Below are 13431 nucleotides of genomic sequence, written 5' to 3' on the forward strand. Positions count from 1 at the left end.
AAATAAGGGTTGGCTTTGTATGTCGAGAAGAATAAAATCAAAAAGCGTGTGTCAAAACAGGTTTAGTAAACTTCCCCCAGTTTTAAAGCTAAAACTTCTTTTGAGTCTTTCTTTCCCCTTCTCTTCCTCTTCTTCATTGAGCTGCCGCCGCCGTTTCCTCCTGAACTTATTGAACTCTCGTTTTCGTCGTTTCTTTTACGACTTACGAGAACTTCGGAGGAGAAACTCACGGCAGACTAAATCTAAGCGACGGCTAGCTCACTATCTGGTAAGAAACCTGCTTGTTGTTTTTTTCTCTCTTTTGAGTAGGGTTCGATTCGAGTTTTTGAGATCGCTTTAAGAATATCTTGCTTTGTTTGTATTTGTGTTTTAAGAGGTAAACCCTAAAAGACGAAATCTGAGGGCTTTTCTCTGTGTTTATTGTTTGTGCTGATGATGTTAAGTAGGAATACTAAAAACTAGGGTTTAGGAGCTATCTCTTGAGTTATTATCGATTGTTTGTTGACTCGCTTCTGTTTCAACCTCCGTTGACAAGTTTCAGAGGATGTTGTAAATACGTATTTACTGCTTGTGGTTTTTATTTTATAAACTTTGTGAATAACCTGAGATCTTGTGGATTAATTTTGGATTTACAAAACTGTTCTCTTGGTGTTATTGCTTGACTCTGTTTTGCTTGGTGTTATACCTGGGATTGTAAAAGTGTTTTAATTTAGACCTTGAATCTACTTCTAAGTGGATCTAAAGTAGGAAAAGTTTCTATCTTCATATATAAGTTTATTTGTATCTTTTGTATCTATGTCTGCTTCTGAATAAACTGTACTTGTGTATACTACTGACTAAGGAGTTTTACTGCATTACTTTGATTCTTTGTGACAGGAACAAACATTGGTGGATTTGAAGCTTTGACGCATATTTCATCATGCAGAGTTGGGGAATTAACTCTGCTATTAAGCTACTTACATACTCCAGTGAGCTTTCGGATGGAAAAGCTCTCTATGTTTCTTCCAATTGTCATCCTGTGAAGGCTTTAAACCGTGAACCTGCTGGTCATGCCTTCCATTCTGCTGCTCTCAAATTGCGTGGTTGTGCTAAGGAAGCCACTGGCAAGAATGAAGATACCGATAAGAAAGTCCCAAAGGAGAAGGATAGTGAATATATTCCTTCCTATGACTCGCATAGCAACAAAGGAAAGAAGAAGTCCGGGAAGCAACAACATGATCACTATGCTTTGTTGGGTTTGGGCAATCTAAGATATCTTGCAACAGAGGATCAGATTAGAAAAAGCTATCGCGAAGCTGCGCTGAAGCATCACCCTGATAAACTTGCTCCTCTACTTCTTGCTGAAGAGACAGAAGAAGCAAAACAAGCCAAAAAGGATGAGATTGAATCTCACTTCAAGTTGATACAGGAAGCATATGAGATTTTGATGGACTCAACAAAAAGAAGAATATTTGACTCTACGGATGAGTTTGATGACGAAGTCCCATCTGATTGTGCTCCGAAAGACTTCTTCAAGGTTTTTGGTCCAGCTTTCAAGAGAAATGCAAGGTGGTCGACTAATCCGCGTGTACCAGATTTGGGAGATGAAAATACACCACTTAAAGAGGTTGATAGCTTCTACAGTTGGTGGTACTCTTTTAAGAGCTGGAGAGAGTTTCCTGAAGAAGAGGAGCATGATATTGAGCAAGCAGAATCCCGTGAGGAAAAAAGGTGGATGGAGAGAGAGAATACTAAAAAATCTCAGAAGGCTAGAAAGGAGGAACATGCTCGGATTAGGGTTCTTGTTGACAACGCATATAAAAAAGACACAAGAATATTGAAGAGAAAGGAGGAAGAGAAGGCAATGAAGCTTCAGAAGAAGGAAGAAAAAGTTATGGCCAAGAGGAAGCTGGAAGAAGAGGCTGCTGCAGCTATTGAAGAAGAGAGAAGGCGAAAAGAAGAAGAAGCAAAACGTGCAGCAGAGGCTGCTCAGCTGCACAAGAGAACCAAGGAAAAAGAGAAGAAGCTTCTGCGCAAAGAACGAAGTCGGCTCAGAACTCTCTCAGCACCTGTTCTGTCCGAGCGTCTGCTTGGTATCTCCGTTGAACATGTAGAAGATCTATGCATGTCACTTAACACCGAGCAGTTGCGAAAGCTGTGTGACAAGATGGAAAACAAGGAAGGACTGGCTCTGGCAAAGGTGATCAAGAATGGGGACCGCAGTGATGATGATGAAGCAGAGAGTAACGAAGAAGAAGTTGTAGTAGCTGTTAAGCAGAATGGTCATATAGAAGCCAAAGTAGAAACCAATGGTCATGTAGAAGCCAAAGTAGATACGGCTACTCATCAGAAGAAAGAGAAACCATGGAGCAAGGAAGAGATTGACATGCTGAGGAAAGGAACAACTAAGTTCCCTAAAGGAACATCTCAGAGATGGGAAGTCATATCAGGGTACATTGGTACAGGAAGATCTGTGGAGGAAATTCTCAAGGCAACTAAAACTGTACTTCTCCAGAAACCTGATTCGGCTAAAGCATTCGATTCTTTTTTGGAGAAGAGGAAACCCGCTGCTTCAATTGCCTCTCCTCTCTCTACACGAGAGGAACTTGGAGAACCTATTATAGCGACCAAACCTCATGAAGAAGACAACTCAACCAAAACAGAGACCACAGAACAGAACAGTAAGGGTGAAGAGAACAACAATTCTAAACCAGCAGACCCAGAAGGTTGGTCTGATGTGCAAGAAAGAGCTCTGGTTCAGGCTTTGAAGACGTTCCCAAAGGAGACAAACCAAAGATGGGAGAGAGTAGCAACAGCTGTTCCAGGGAAAACGATGAACCAATGCAAGAAGAAGTTTGCTGAGCTTAAGGACATCATCCGAACCAAGAAACCCACAGCCTAACTTATCTGAGCCCCTCGAGCCGTACGCACTGAGATTTTGTTTTGACAGAGAGGAGCGTAGACTCAATTTTTGTTACAATTCATATTTCATATACATCATCATCATCATGCTACTACTATCTACATAAGAGTTTTTGACAACTGAATCTATCCTTATTTATCTATTTCGTTCTAATTTTATTTAGGCCCGTGTCTTGATCGAATTCTGTCATTGTACGGTATCAACCTTGTTTTCCTTTTTCTGTTCCTCCCAAAGGAATTGACTTGAGAGAGTTGTTCACAAACCAAATCAAAGTAATCCAAAGAGAGACATTAAACGAAAGTATTCGGTTTTAACATTTTAATCAAATCAAACAGTTCTACAAAATCAACCACTTCATCCTCCTGATGAATCGTGATATGGTTATTGGTACAGAAGCTAACAAAGTGTCGGCTTTGATCAAAGGGGTCCAAGAAAAAGATATTATTCTTGCAACGGCAGTTGCTAGTCCACCAGAATTGACAGATTTTGAGCGGCTCTCTAATCCAATCCACAACCAATGGAGTGGAGGATGTCCCCGGCTCGTTAGGGTAGCTCCGTCATTTGACAGACAGGAGGCATGTTGCTCCAAGAACAAGACCCGACTCCTGAGGATGCCCCAACACTCGTATGCATATACTCATTTCCTATGTCATCGCCGAGGAGAACCGTGAGTGCGTCGCTCATGCTACCTGTCTCTTTTGCAATCCCTAAACCATGGTCAAGCCAGCTCGATGCAAGCAAAACGTCAGGCCGTGTTATATCCAAGAGAGGTTTCCGCCTTTTTTCTCTCTGCCCTGCATAATTTTACAAGTTTGGGTAAGCTCTCTATCCAGGCTCAATATCTCAGCTATAAGAAATGTTAAGTCCAGATACCAAATAGAACTCTCAGAGAGAAGATGAAATCTAATCAACAAACTAAACTGCTTCAAGTGAGAGGGAAACTGGTAAGGAGAATAGTTACTAACTTGGTGGAATTCCATCTGCATTCTGTTGTGTTGAAATCTCGGAATGGACCAAAGTCTTAAGAGAATTGTCAAACTCTTCGGATTTAGTTTGGGACACAGTAACCTCGCCTAGATCAGCTGGTGGAATAGTTGAAGCACAGCTCTTGTACAAATCGTTCTTTGTAGTACTATTTCTGATCTTGGCTTCCAGAAGCAACATATCGAGCAGACCAGTGTCACAATTTGAAAAACAATATGACTCTTGTCTCCCCGTTGGTGGTGGTGGAGAGTGAATGTAAGCATCAAAGGGATCAAGGAGATCAGAGTGTGGTGGAGATGACGATTTCTTCCACTGGTCAAATGTTGTTTCTGAATATTGGAATGAAGGGAGCTCCAGCTTCACTGCCCCATATGAGGAGGGCTTGGAAGAAGGAACAATGCCACCCGTAAGGGTATGGCTATCTGGAATCACAACAGGTGAGTGTTGTTGGTTTCCATAGAGAGGATGATCAACATGACAAGGAACTGAGAAACTGCAAGTTTTGGAAATCTTTTGAGGAGATGATGTGTTCTGGAATTGTTCAGGCGATGGGAATTCTTGCTTTATGGCACTGCTACACCCAGGATACAACAATTCAGATTCCCAAAACCGCTTCGAGCAGGGCATCATTGGTGTCATGAAGTTCTCATATCGAGGTGAACTTGCCGCATTAGCCAGATTTTTGTAAGCAGTCATATCTGCTAGGTCAGAAGCACCAGGTGCCATGTCGGTAACAAAATTAAGATTGTCAAAGAAGACATTAGACTCACAACTCCCAAGCTGCAAGAAATCTGAATGTCTTCTATCTTCTGCCATAAGTCTACTCTTGGCATACTCTTGACTCCACTCAAGTACCTCAAGATGCATTTCAGGAGGATAAAGTGGTAAACCAGCTCGCTGTCGCCTCTTGATGCGAGTGTTCCAATAATTCTTTATCTCATTATCCGTTCGTCCAGGCAACTGTGAGGAAACAAAAAAAAACTCCATGAAATTAGTCTCTGCGCACACATTTAAAAAGGAAAGCATATCCATAAGAAAAAACAAACTTACATGAGCAGCCATACGTGCCCATCTATTTCCCATCTTAGCATGCAACTCAACAATGAGCTGTTCTTCTTCTTGGCTAAACGCTCCTTTCTTCAAGTTAGGCCTGAGATGATTAGCCCACCTCAAGCGGCAGCTTTTACCACAACGGAACAAGCCAGTGTGTTTCTGGACAGCATTCCAGTTACCTTCACCATGCTTATTGACATAGTCAATAAGAATATCATCTTCAGCTGAACTCCATGGGCCTTTCTTCAAACCACTTCTTTCCCATCTACTTCTGCAGTCACTACCATTATTATCATCAGTAGCTGGTGACTCATTATGGTCACTGTCAGTGCTCGTGTTACTCATCTCTCGTTAAGCACTTCACAGCAATAATTTAGTCATTCAAACTCCCACCTAAAAACATTGTTTAACCAAAATCAGCTTTAAAATCGAAAATTCATAATCATAAAAGAAGTAAAAGAGTCGAAAAAAGGAAACAAACCTCAAATAAAAGAAAACAGAAAAAAAACAAATCCAAAACTGTCAGACGCTATAGAGCTCTAAAGCTGGATTTTACCTGAAGACAAAACAGAATACAAAAGGATTATTATTAGTCTATAGCGAAGAAGAAGATCAAAGGCGATGCTTAATCGAAATCGCAGCTAGAGAGATCAGGTGAAAGAGAATACGGAATCCGAAAACACACACAAACACCTGATTTCTAAAATAAAAAATAAAAAATAAATAAAAAAACTAGCTAAAGATCTAAAAGGACTAATCAATCATAGATCCATGAAGAGCAAATTCGAGATAGAAACGGAAGGATAATCTAAAAAAAAAAAAAAAATAGATTACGCGCAGTGAAGAAGCTGAAGAGAAGAGAAGAGAATAAATTTCACCAGCAAAGGTTTTTGATAGAGAGAGAGAGAGAGAGATCCACAAAGCTTTAGCTTGAGCTGCTGAAGAACATATCGAGTTGGAAAGGAAGAAAATGGAAGGATGAAGAAGCAACAAAGTTCATTCCCCCTTTACTCTCTTTTCTACCCTTTTTTTTTTTTTTACCTTAAATTTATAATCTGAAAACGTTTTTTTTTTTTTTAATTTCATATCAATAAAACTATATCATATGTGAAAGAAAAGAAAAAAAGTGACATTGAATAATATATTGATTTGAAAGGGTTTTGTATAAACTTGTAAGAAAGAAATAGAGAAAGACGTGGTACTCAACTCAACTTTGGTCACCTTTTTTTGCAGGCTTTTTTGTGGGCTGAGTTATATCACTCTCTCTACTTATCTTATTTCATGTTCTGTCGTATGTTTTTTACTTTATGCGTATGTATGTATGTATGTATTCCCGTAATAAAAGGACGACACTGGGCAGCTTACGATAGCTTGACATTTAGATGATGCATGCCACTGCTGTAAGACATTCATAACAGACTCAGCAAACTGGTCTTTTGCTAGATTTAGACTATTAACTTTTGTCTTCTGGCTGTTAATAACTTATCATTAAGACGGAATCTATCTACTGTGTCAAGCTTTGCATTTTTTAACTTAATCAAAACAAAAGCAGCTCACCGTGTGTTATTATTATTATTAAAGAGCCACAATAGTTATAGTATGAACTTAATAGAAAGCCCAATATGTACTAAGATGAAAGCCCATTATGAGGGAAGGCGGCAGCTAAAAGTCTTGCGGTCAAAGAGTTTGTCGTCGTAATCCAAACCATATAAGCAATTAAACATTAATTATTTTGATCATAAATTTATAATATCGTATTTGCAGCTCAAGTTTCCTTAATCAATTTCTAATCTACCCCCACCAAACTATACAAATCGTCTGCGCATGGGCAACCATTATTTTCTCACCAGTTTAACTATAATGATTAAAAAACAGTTCTATTTCTATACATTTATTTTTTAGAGATGTAATGTCTACACAACCAATTTAAATTACAAGTAGTTAGAAAACTTAAATGTTTTTAAAACGCATATATCCACATTATTGACAACCTGAAATTTAGACCTGTGTGATCGACAGTCATTACCGTTTACATGCATAAATTGTCCAGATCCACATTGGTCAAGGGGTCCGACTATATATTCGATATTGGTTCAATTATTTGATTGGGTTATATCTGTTGGACAACATGTAAAAACGTTTGTCATTTATTTTAATTTTAACTTTTCATAAAAAGATTATATGTAGCTGCAATTATATTCGACAATAGATCAACGACGAAAATCACACAAACCTGTAGTCATATCCACTTTCAACAAAATAAATCTAAAGAATGAAAACTCAAAAAACATGTTTGTAATCAGTGATCACATAATTTTGAAAATATACTAAATTAAAAAAAAAAAAAAAAGTCTGAAAATTAATGGAAAAAAGGCTTGATAGTGGTGACGACCTTCTTGACTTGGTCGAGAAATGACAAATACGACACGGTTCCGTCGTTTCCTGCGAGAACCCTGTACTTATCCTTCCTTGTGAAGTTAGTGCACTCAAACCCTAACGTAGCGGCCAAGATCCTCTGTACATAATTGGCAACGTCATAAGGGCTCTTCCCTGACGAACACGTGGCCTCAACTTCGAGCTGGTTCAAGAACGTCACCTCATAGACCGGTCTCGGATTCATGAAAAAGAAGATCGGATCCAAACCTTTCCAGCCTCTAGCAGTAGTCGCATGAAAGAATCCAACTCTGTAGTTCATTGCCACGGGCACGATATCGTCCGTTAACTCTGCGAAAAGTGCACTAAATCTCAGCAAAAACGGCTCACGACAAGTGGTTCCCTCAGGATAAACCACTAAGTCCCCATTAGACAACTCTTTCTTGATCATCTCCGCGTCTACATCTCGAATTCGAGTTAAACGAAAGGTTGGGATCGGAGATAGGATCTCGGATAGCCGAGAAATTGAATAGGTTACGGCAGGAATGCTACGTCCAAGCACATACGATAATACAACCGGGTCCATTAGGGTTCTATGAGTGCATACAAATAGTACGCCTGGGTTTCCGGTGGTTGCTGGTGCCGGAGGCTTTCCTTTTACGATAAATCGAATGTTGAATATACGTGAGACGTAAGGTATGGCCCATAAAGGGAGCAAGAACCCAACGAAGATCCGAATCACAGCTAGTATTATTCCAAAGGGGATCCAAAGAAGGATAACAAGTGCGGTGGCTGGTGTCGGCAGCTTCACCAGACGTCCATCGTGGAAGATAACCGGTAGTGGTTGCACATGTAGCCGCTGGTTATGACCGTTGTGGTTTGATGGAACCGGTGCATGAACTTGCTCCTATCATATTCAAATTATAAGAATGATCGTTAACTTTTTCTTAATTTCTTTAAAACAAAAATATTAACGTGTTTCTTGTATATACTCACCTCACATAGCGATAGGAAAGTTGGAGAAGTTGAGATAACCGGTCGTCCGAGACCTAGTTGAGGTCTCCCAACAACAAACAAGTTAGCAACATTGTTGGAAACAGATCGATCCACATCGGTCTCCTGAATCAAACCGGTGGCATAGCCGAAACGGTTCACGATAATCTCTGTACCAATGACCTCATCGGCTCTAAGATGGTCCTTAGCGAATCTCTCTACCATAACTCTTGGCATTCTTGTCACAACGATTCTCCTCTCGCAGGAACCAAAAGCTCTCCAAGCGTCCATGCTGACATCATCCATGTAAAATTTGGGAAGAACGGCTCTAGCAACTGATTCGATCTCTGATTTGTGCAAACCGGCCGTTGCGACAAAGATCATTAACTTGAGGCTACCGTTTCTGTAACCCAAAACGTCGAGGAGTGCTATGATGGGCCAGAGAAGCAGTAGGATCGCGAAACGGATTAGACCTGAAGCTTCGAAAGCCACGAGCATGAAGTAAGCGAAGGGTTTTGGGTTTTTCAGTAGTGTTCCTTCTAGCTCCGACACAACCGAATGCGATGACTCCATCACAACTTAATTTGTTTCTTTGCTTTTTTTGGGGAGATGTGGTTTCTTGAGTTTTTGATTTGTTTGAATATGAAAGATAGTGGATTATAAAGTTCGTTTATATAAGGTGTTGGTTGGATTTTAAGTTCGTCTCTAATGCAATAACATGGCAGTTTATCAGTTTCGCAACAACTTTTTCCCTTCTTCTTTTTTTTTGGTATATATGAACGCATTAATTTTTTTGTCAATTTCATAATTAGCTTAAGTCAAATGTATTTCTATACGTAGGATATGAACACATAAGATAGATACTGAAACTTAACGTACGTGTTAACTGTTTCCCTTTTTATTGACTTCTTCTTTTTAAAAATACCTTTACAAAAAAATGGAAGGCTACACGTAACGTAAGATTTACAATCAACGAATCGAAACATTTTGATGGCTAAACTTTCACCAACTTGTTTTTCAGACTCACCAAAGTTAGGTCACGTGTACACCTAAATACATCATAATTAATAAGTAGCTGACCTTATTAATATATGTATGCGCCTATGCGCGCGGTACATTTAGAATGTACGTTCATATGTGTTACACGTGTGACGTGTACGTGTGTGGAGATTGTGTAAACATTTTTTTTTTTTTGGGTTGCCATATCATTGATACGGAAGTTTAAATATATGATCGACAGGTTTAGCATCTCCGTCACATCATACAGTAATTTATTTGAATGATCGATCGGTCCTATTTTAACAGTTTTGACCTATTTCACGTCCCATCAAATTATTATGTTTTACTTGCGTTGTTCAATTTGATTTATCAAATATTTAAAAATAAAATGAATAATGTTTCCTTCTACGGAAAAAAGCTTAAGAATATTTCATCTATTTTTTTTTTAAGTTTAATAACTCATTTTTTTTAATTGGAATAAAAATACTTCATTTAATTATTATTGGAAGAAAAATATCTTATATTTGTATTATTGGTAGATTAATATTCATGACTTAACATTCATTAACTGTCGTGACAGAAATATTTAACGGTGTTAAATTTTGATTAAAGTGTTTTAACGTATATATATATGACGAATTTACAAAACTGCAGAGAAAGTTTTCTTGGTCTGCTGGTAAAGGTTATGTGGTATACTAGCCATAATTCGGGTTCAAAACCTGGTACATTCAAGTTTTTTTTTTGGTTTTTTCCTCTAATCCGCGAACACCGGTTCGGAGATCCGCCGACGAAGGAACGCCGGTTTCGTTGGGGTTTGATGGGATTGCCGATTCGATGATAGATTCATTTGGTTTCTTCACCTTCATCACAGAGATCTAAAAATTAGTGAAACCTCAATTCAAAATTAGGGAAACTTAGTTCTCAAACTTTAAAACTAAGGAGATTCTGGTCACCTGTTTGCTGAGACTGAAATCAATAGACTGGGGAGGATCAAAGTTCTTGAGAGTTGGATCAGGACCTGAATTCGATTTACATTGATTACTCTTCCGATTCAACCGTTTGAGAAGATATAAAAACCCTATAACTTCCACTGCAACTTGCGAGAATCCCCAATAAACAACCAAATAAGAACGCGAAACCAGCAAAAGAAACAAGCGTTCCCCCGTCGACGGAGCTCAGAACCGGCTTTCGCCGCCGTTATCTAGGCCACAGTCTCCTCCACGGTTCTTATCTCCAGTATACGTGAACTAGAAGAAAAAAAATAGCATTTACTATGTCTCAAACCCACGTTAGATGTATGGTAAAACCCAACAGTCACCATCAGACCAAACTAACACAATCTGTATCTCTTGTAAATATACCGTATATATCGTTAAAAACATTTGAATTAAAATTTAATACCTATTAATGATTCCGTCACGCCCGTTAACAGATATTAAGTCGTATATATGAATTTACCAATAATACAAATATAAAGTATTTTTCTTCCAACAATAATTAAATGAAGTATTTTTATTCCAATAAAAAAAGATGGAATATTAAACTTTCAAATAAAAAAATAAATGAAGTATTTTTAAGTTTTTTTCCTCTCTTATTTCCTTAGTTATAAAAGTTCCCATATTTCATTAGTCCTTTGACATTGATCTGGTACGAGTTTTTTTTATCTTTCAATATTGATCTCTATCTTTTTTTGTTTGGTTGTAGAATATAATTGTTATCTATCTTATTCATGTGTAACTATGTTAGCTGAAATTAGGTTGGAAATTAACAACTTGCATGAGAACTGAGAAACATATAAGAACAAATATGCGCGCTTATACAATTAATTATAGTCAAACGATACATATGCTTCATAAAGACATTCAGACACATACACAATTTATTCTTCTAATAATCGACGACTTGACCAGTTAGATCGGTCAACTAACCCATAGCCCATATATAATCCCATATATTTGAAATGTCAAAAAGCATTAGAATAATCGCATTGTAAAAAATGGGTCGACTACACCAAATAATATTTCAACCATCCGTAACCCGTCACAAAAAAAAATATTTGCAGTTTTTGTTTGTGACTTATGGAGCTGTTTTTTTTTTTTTTTTTTTTAATTATAGCTACTAGAGAAGTTCTAGAAGATACAAAAATAAAAATGTTTTCATGATTGAGTCCCTAAGACAACACGTGGAGGACACTGGTTGGCCAATACGCTTAGGACCTACCATAACCAAAAAAGATTAACAAAAGTAGAATTTACGAGCGAGGCTAATGACACCGACAGGAAGACAGGGCTCGTAGCGTTCACATATACCATCATATATAATTGCAGAATAAAAGGTTAAAGTTATAATTCGTATTAAAATTATGTCATTAGTTATATGATTGCATGCGTGATCAAAGACAAACGTTGTAGCTACTTCGGAACACGTTAACGCCTCATTCATCCCAAATTGGGATTCCCAATCCACAATGCATCAACTCTTAGCTTTTCTGTCTCTTTTAACTACAAGGCTGTGTCCAAAAGCCAAATATGTGTTGCAATGTACAGTTTCCCACAACTGATTTTAGAAACAAATATCCTGATTTTGAAAAGCAATAATAGAATGTGGTCTTTTTACAACGCGTTAAAGTTACAAAAAAAAAACTAATTAAGGTTTGGGAGCACTTAGAACAGTAGGTTTAATATCATCAGCACTTGGGTGTCATAGTCGCCATCTTTTTGGTTTTTCATTTTCTTATATTGCGCACCCAATACAATAAGTGGCAAACAAAGAAAATGCCATTTATAATTATAATAACCACAACAGTTACATATTGATTATGAAACCAAAAAATATCAAATGAATCCTGCGCGTAGGTTAATATATAATAATAATTGATCTATCAAGACAAGTAGACAACCTAGATGTAGGGGGGGATGATTCATGGCCTCTTTATCTAATCCGAACAGTAATTTTCGAAATTAGTAATTCAAATATATATTTTTTAACTTAACTGCTTCAGTACTGGCATGGCATCTAGATGCGAGCTTGTTAAATTTTGATTTCAAACAGAGTTTGATTCCAAGACAAAAAAAATATATAGCCATATAGGCAATAAGCTCATTGATTGAACATTATAATAAAAATGAGAAAGGAGCAACAACTTCTTGAAATCTTACTTCGAGCGGATCACATCAGAAACTCGCCAAAACATAATTATTATAATGACTTTTGAAGAAAATTTAAAAGGCTCTTTAGGCCATTAAATAACACTAGTGCTTGCCCAAAACAAGCATGAAAATGTAGGCCACGACGTAGACTCCAAGAAAATAAGTTAACCAAAGCGTAGCCACTCTGAAAGTTAGACGTACATATGTATGCAATCCGTATCCGGTTCAAGTATTCCAGGTACGGTACCTACATTATATATGTAAGAACATCCAAATTATACTGCGGCCGTGTCACTTGCCTGAATCATTAATAGAAACTATGCATTGAGTATATATAAACGACGATCCATATATTTTTAGAAACACATGAAAAGTAAGAATTTACTCACTTTAAGGAATTTCCAAACAGTATCATGAAAATGTCTAGGTTCTTTTTTTTTTTTGGTGGAAATGAAAAATGTATAGTTAAATACTACATATGATATTAATCTACAAAATAAAAGAATAATTATTTTGGAGTATGACAATCAAGAAGCTTTTATTTAAGAAAATGACAAGCATTAAATTGTTAGTTGAAAATCACAGAAAAATATTGCAAAGTAATTACCTATAATAGTTTTGACGATATCATTTAATTGTAAAGTTATATTCAAATTTTAAATTATGAATACCCATATACCACGGGAATCTGTCTGTAACTTCCATATACAATACATGTACGTACTAAAAACCATATGTATTAGCGTTTCACAACTATTATGTGAAAATTGTGATTTAATTATATTTTTTATGAAACTTTTACCTTTCATCTAGCCATGAGAATGATTGATTTATTCTAAGTACAGAAAAAATATTAAAGATAACAAAAGTGATTGATGTTTATCTCAAAAACTCTTTTGCCGTTCTTTCAATAACTTTTAGTGGTGGGGCTTATAAAAACCAACGTGATTTGTCTCAATCTTACAAAAGGCAAAAACC

At 37.2% G+C, this 13431-nt stretch overlaps 3 protein-coding genes across 5 annotated transcripts; 1 reads left to right on the forward strand and 2 right to left on the reverse strand.

Moving 5' to 3' along the window:
- Positions 1 to 24: 24 nt before the first annotated feature.
- LOC104708502 (uncharacterized) lies at positions 25 to 3060 on the forward strand. Its single transcript, XM_010425086.3, has 2 exons — positions 25 to 268; positions 877 to 3060. The coding sequence occupies exon 2, from the start codon at positions 920 to 922 to the stop codon at positions 2879 to 2881; it is 1962 nt and encodes a 653-aa protein (XP_010423388.2). The 5' UTR covers positions 25 to 268; positions 877 to 919; the 3' UTR covers positions 2882 to 3060.
- Positions 3061 to 3192: 132 nt separating this feature from the next.
- LOC104708501 (transcription factor MYB33) lies at positions 3193 to 6158 on the reverse strand. 3 transcript variants are annotated; one of them, XM_010425084.3, is made up of 5 exons: positions 5818 to 6085; positions 5421 to 5495; positions 4937 to 5332; positions 3868 to 4846; positions 3193 to 3696 (listed from the first exon to the last, which is right to left on the reverse strand). In XM_010425084.3, the coding sequence occupies exons 3-5, from the start codon at positions 5282 to 5284 to the stop codon at positions 3446 to 3448; spliced, it is 1578 nt and encodes a 525-aa protein (XP_010423386.2). In that variant the 5' UTR covers positions 5285 to 5332; positions 5421 to 5495; positions 5818 to 6085; the 3' UTR covers positions 3193 to 3445. The 3 variants fall into 3 exon arrangements, with proteins under 3 accessions (XP_010423386.2, XP_010423387.2, XP_087318750.1); XM_010425085.3 differs by having other exon boundaries at positions 5774 to 6002; XM_087462624.1 differs by having other exon boundaries at positions 5421 to 6158.
- A 965-nt stretch (positions 6159 to 7123) lies between these two features.
- Positions 7124 to 8949, reverse strand: LOC104708504 (glycerol-3-phosphate acyltransferase 7-like). Its single transcript, XM_010425087.3, has 2 exons — positions 8309 to 8949; positions 7124 to 8219 (listed from the first exon to the last, which is right to left on the reverse strand). The coding sequence occupies exons 1-2, from the start codon at positions 8876 to 8878 to the stop codon at positions 7299 to 7301; spliced, it is 1491 nt and encodes a 496-aa protein (XP_010423389.1). The 5' UTR covers positions 8879 to 8949; the 3' UTR covers positions 7124 to 7298.
- Between the last annotated feature and the right edge of the window lie 4482 nt (positions 8950 to 13431).

The sequence above is a fragment of the Camelina sativa genome, chromosome 8 (genome assembly GCF_030686135.1).
Source record: "Camelina sativa cultivar CO46 ecotype springtype chromosome 8, ASM3068613v1".
Taxonomy (NCBI): Eukaryota; Viridiplantae; Streptophyta; class Magnoliopsida; order Brassicales; family Brassicaceae; genus Camelina; species Camelina sativa.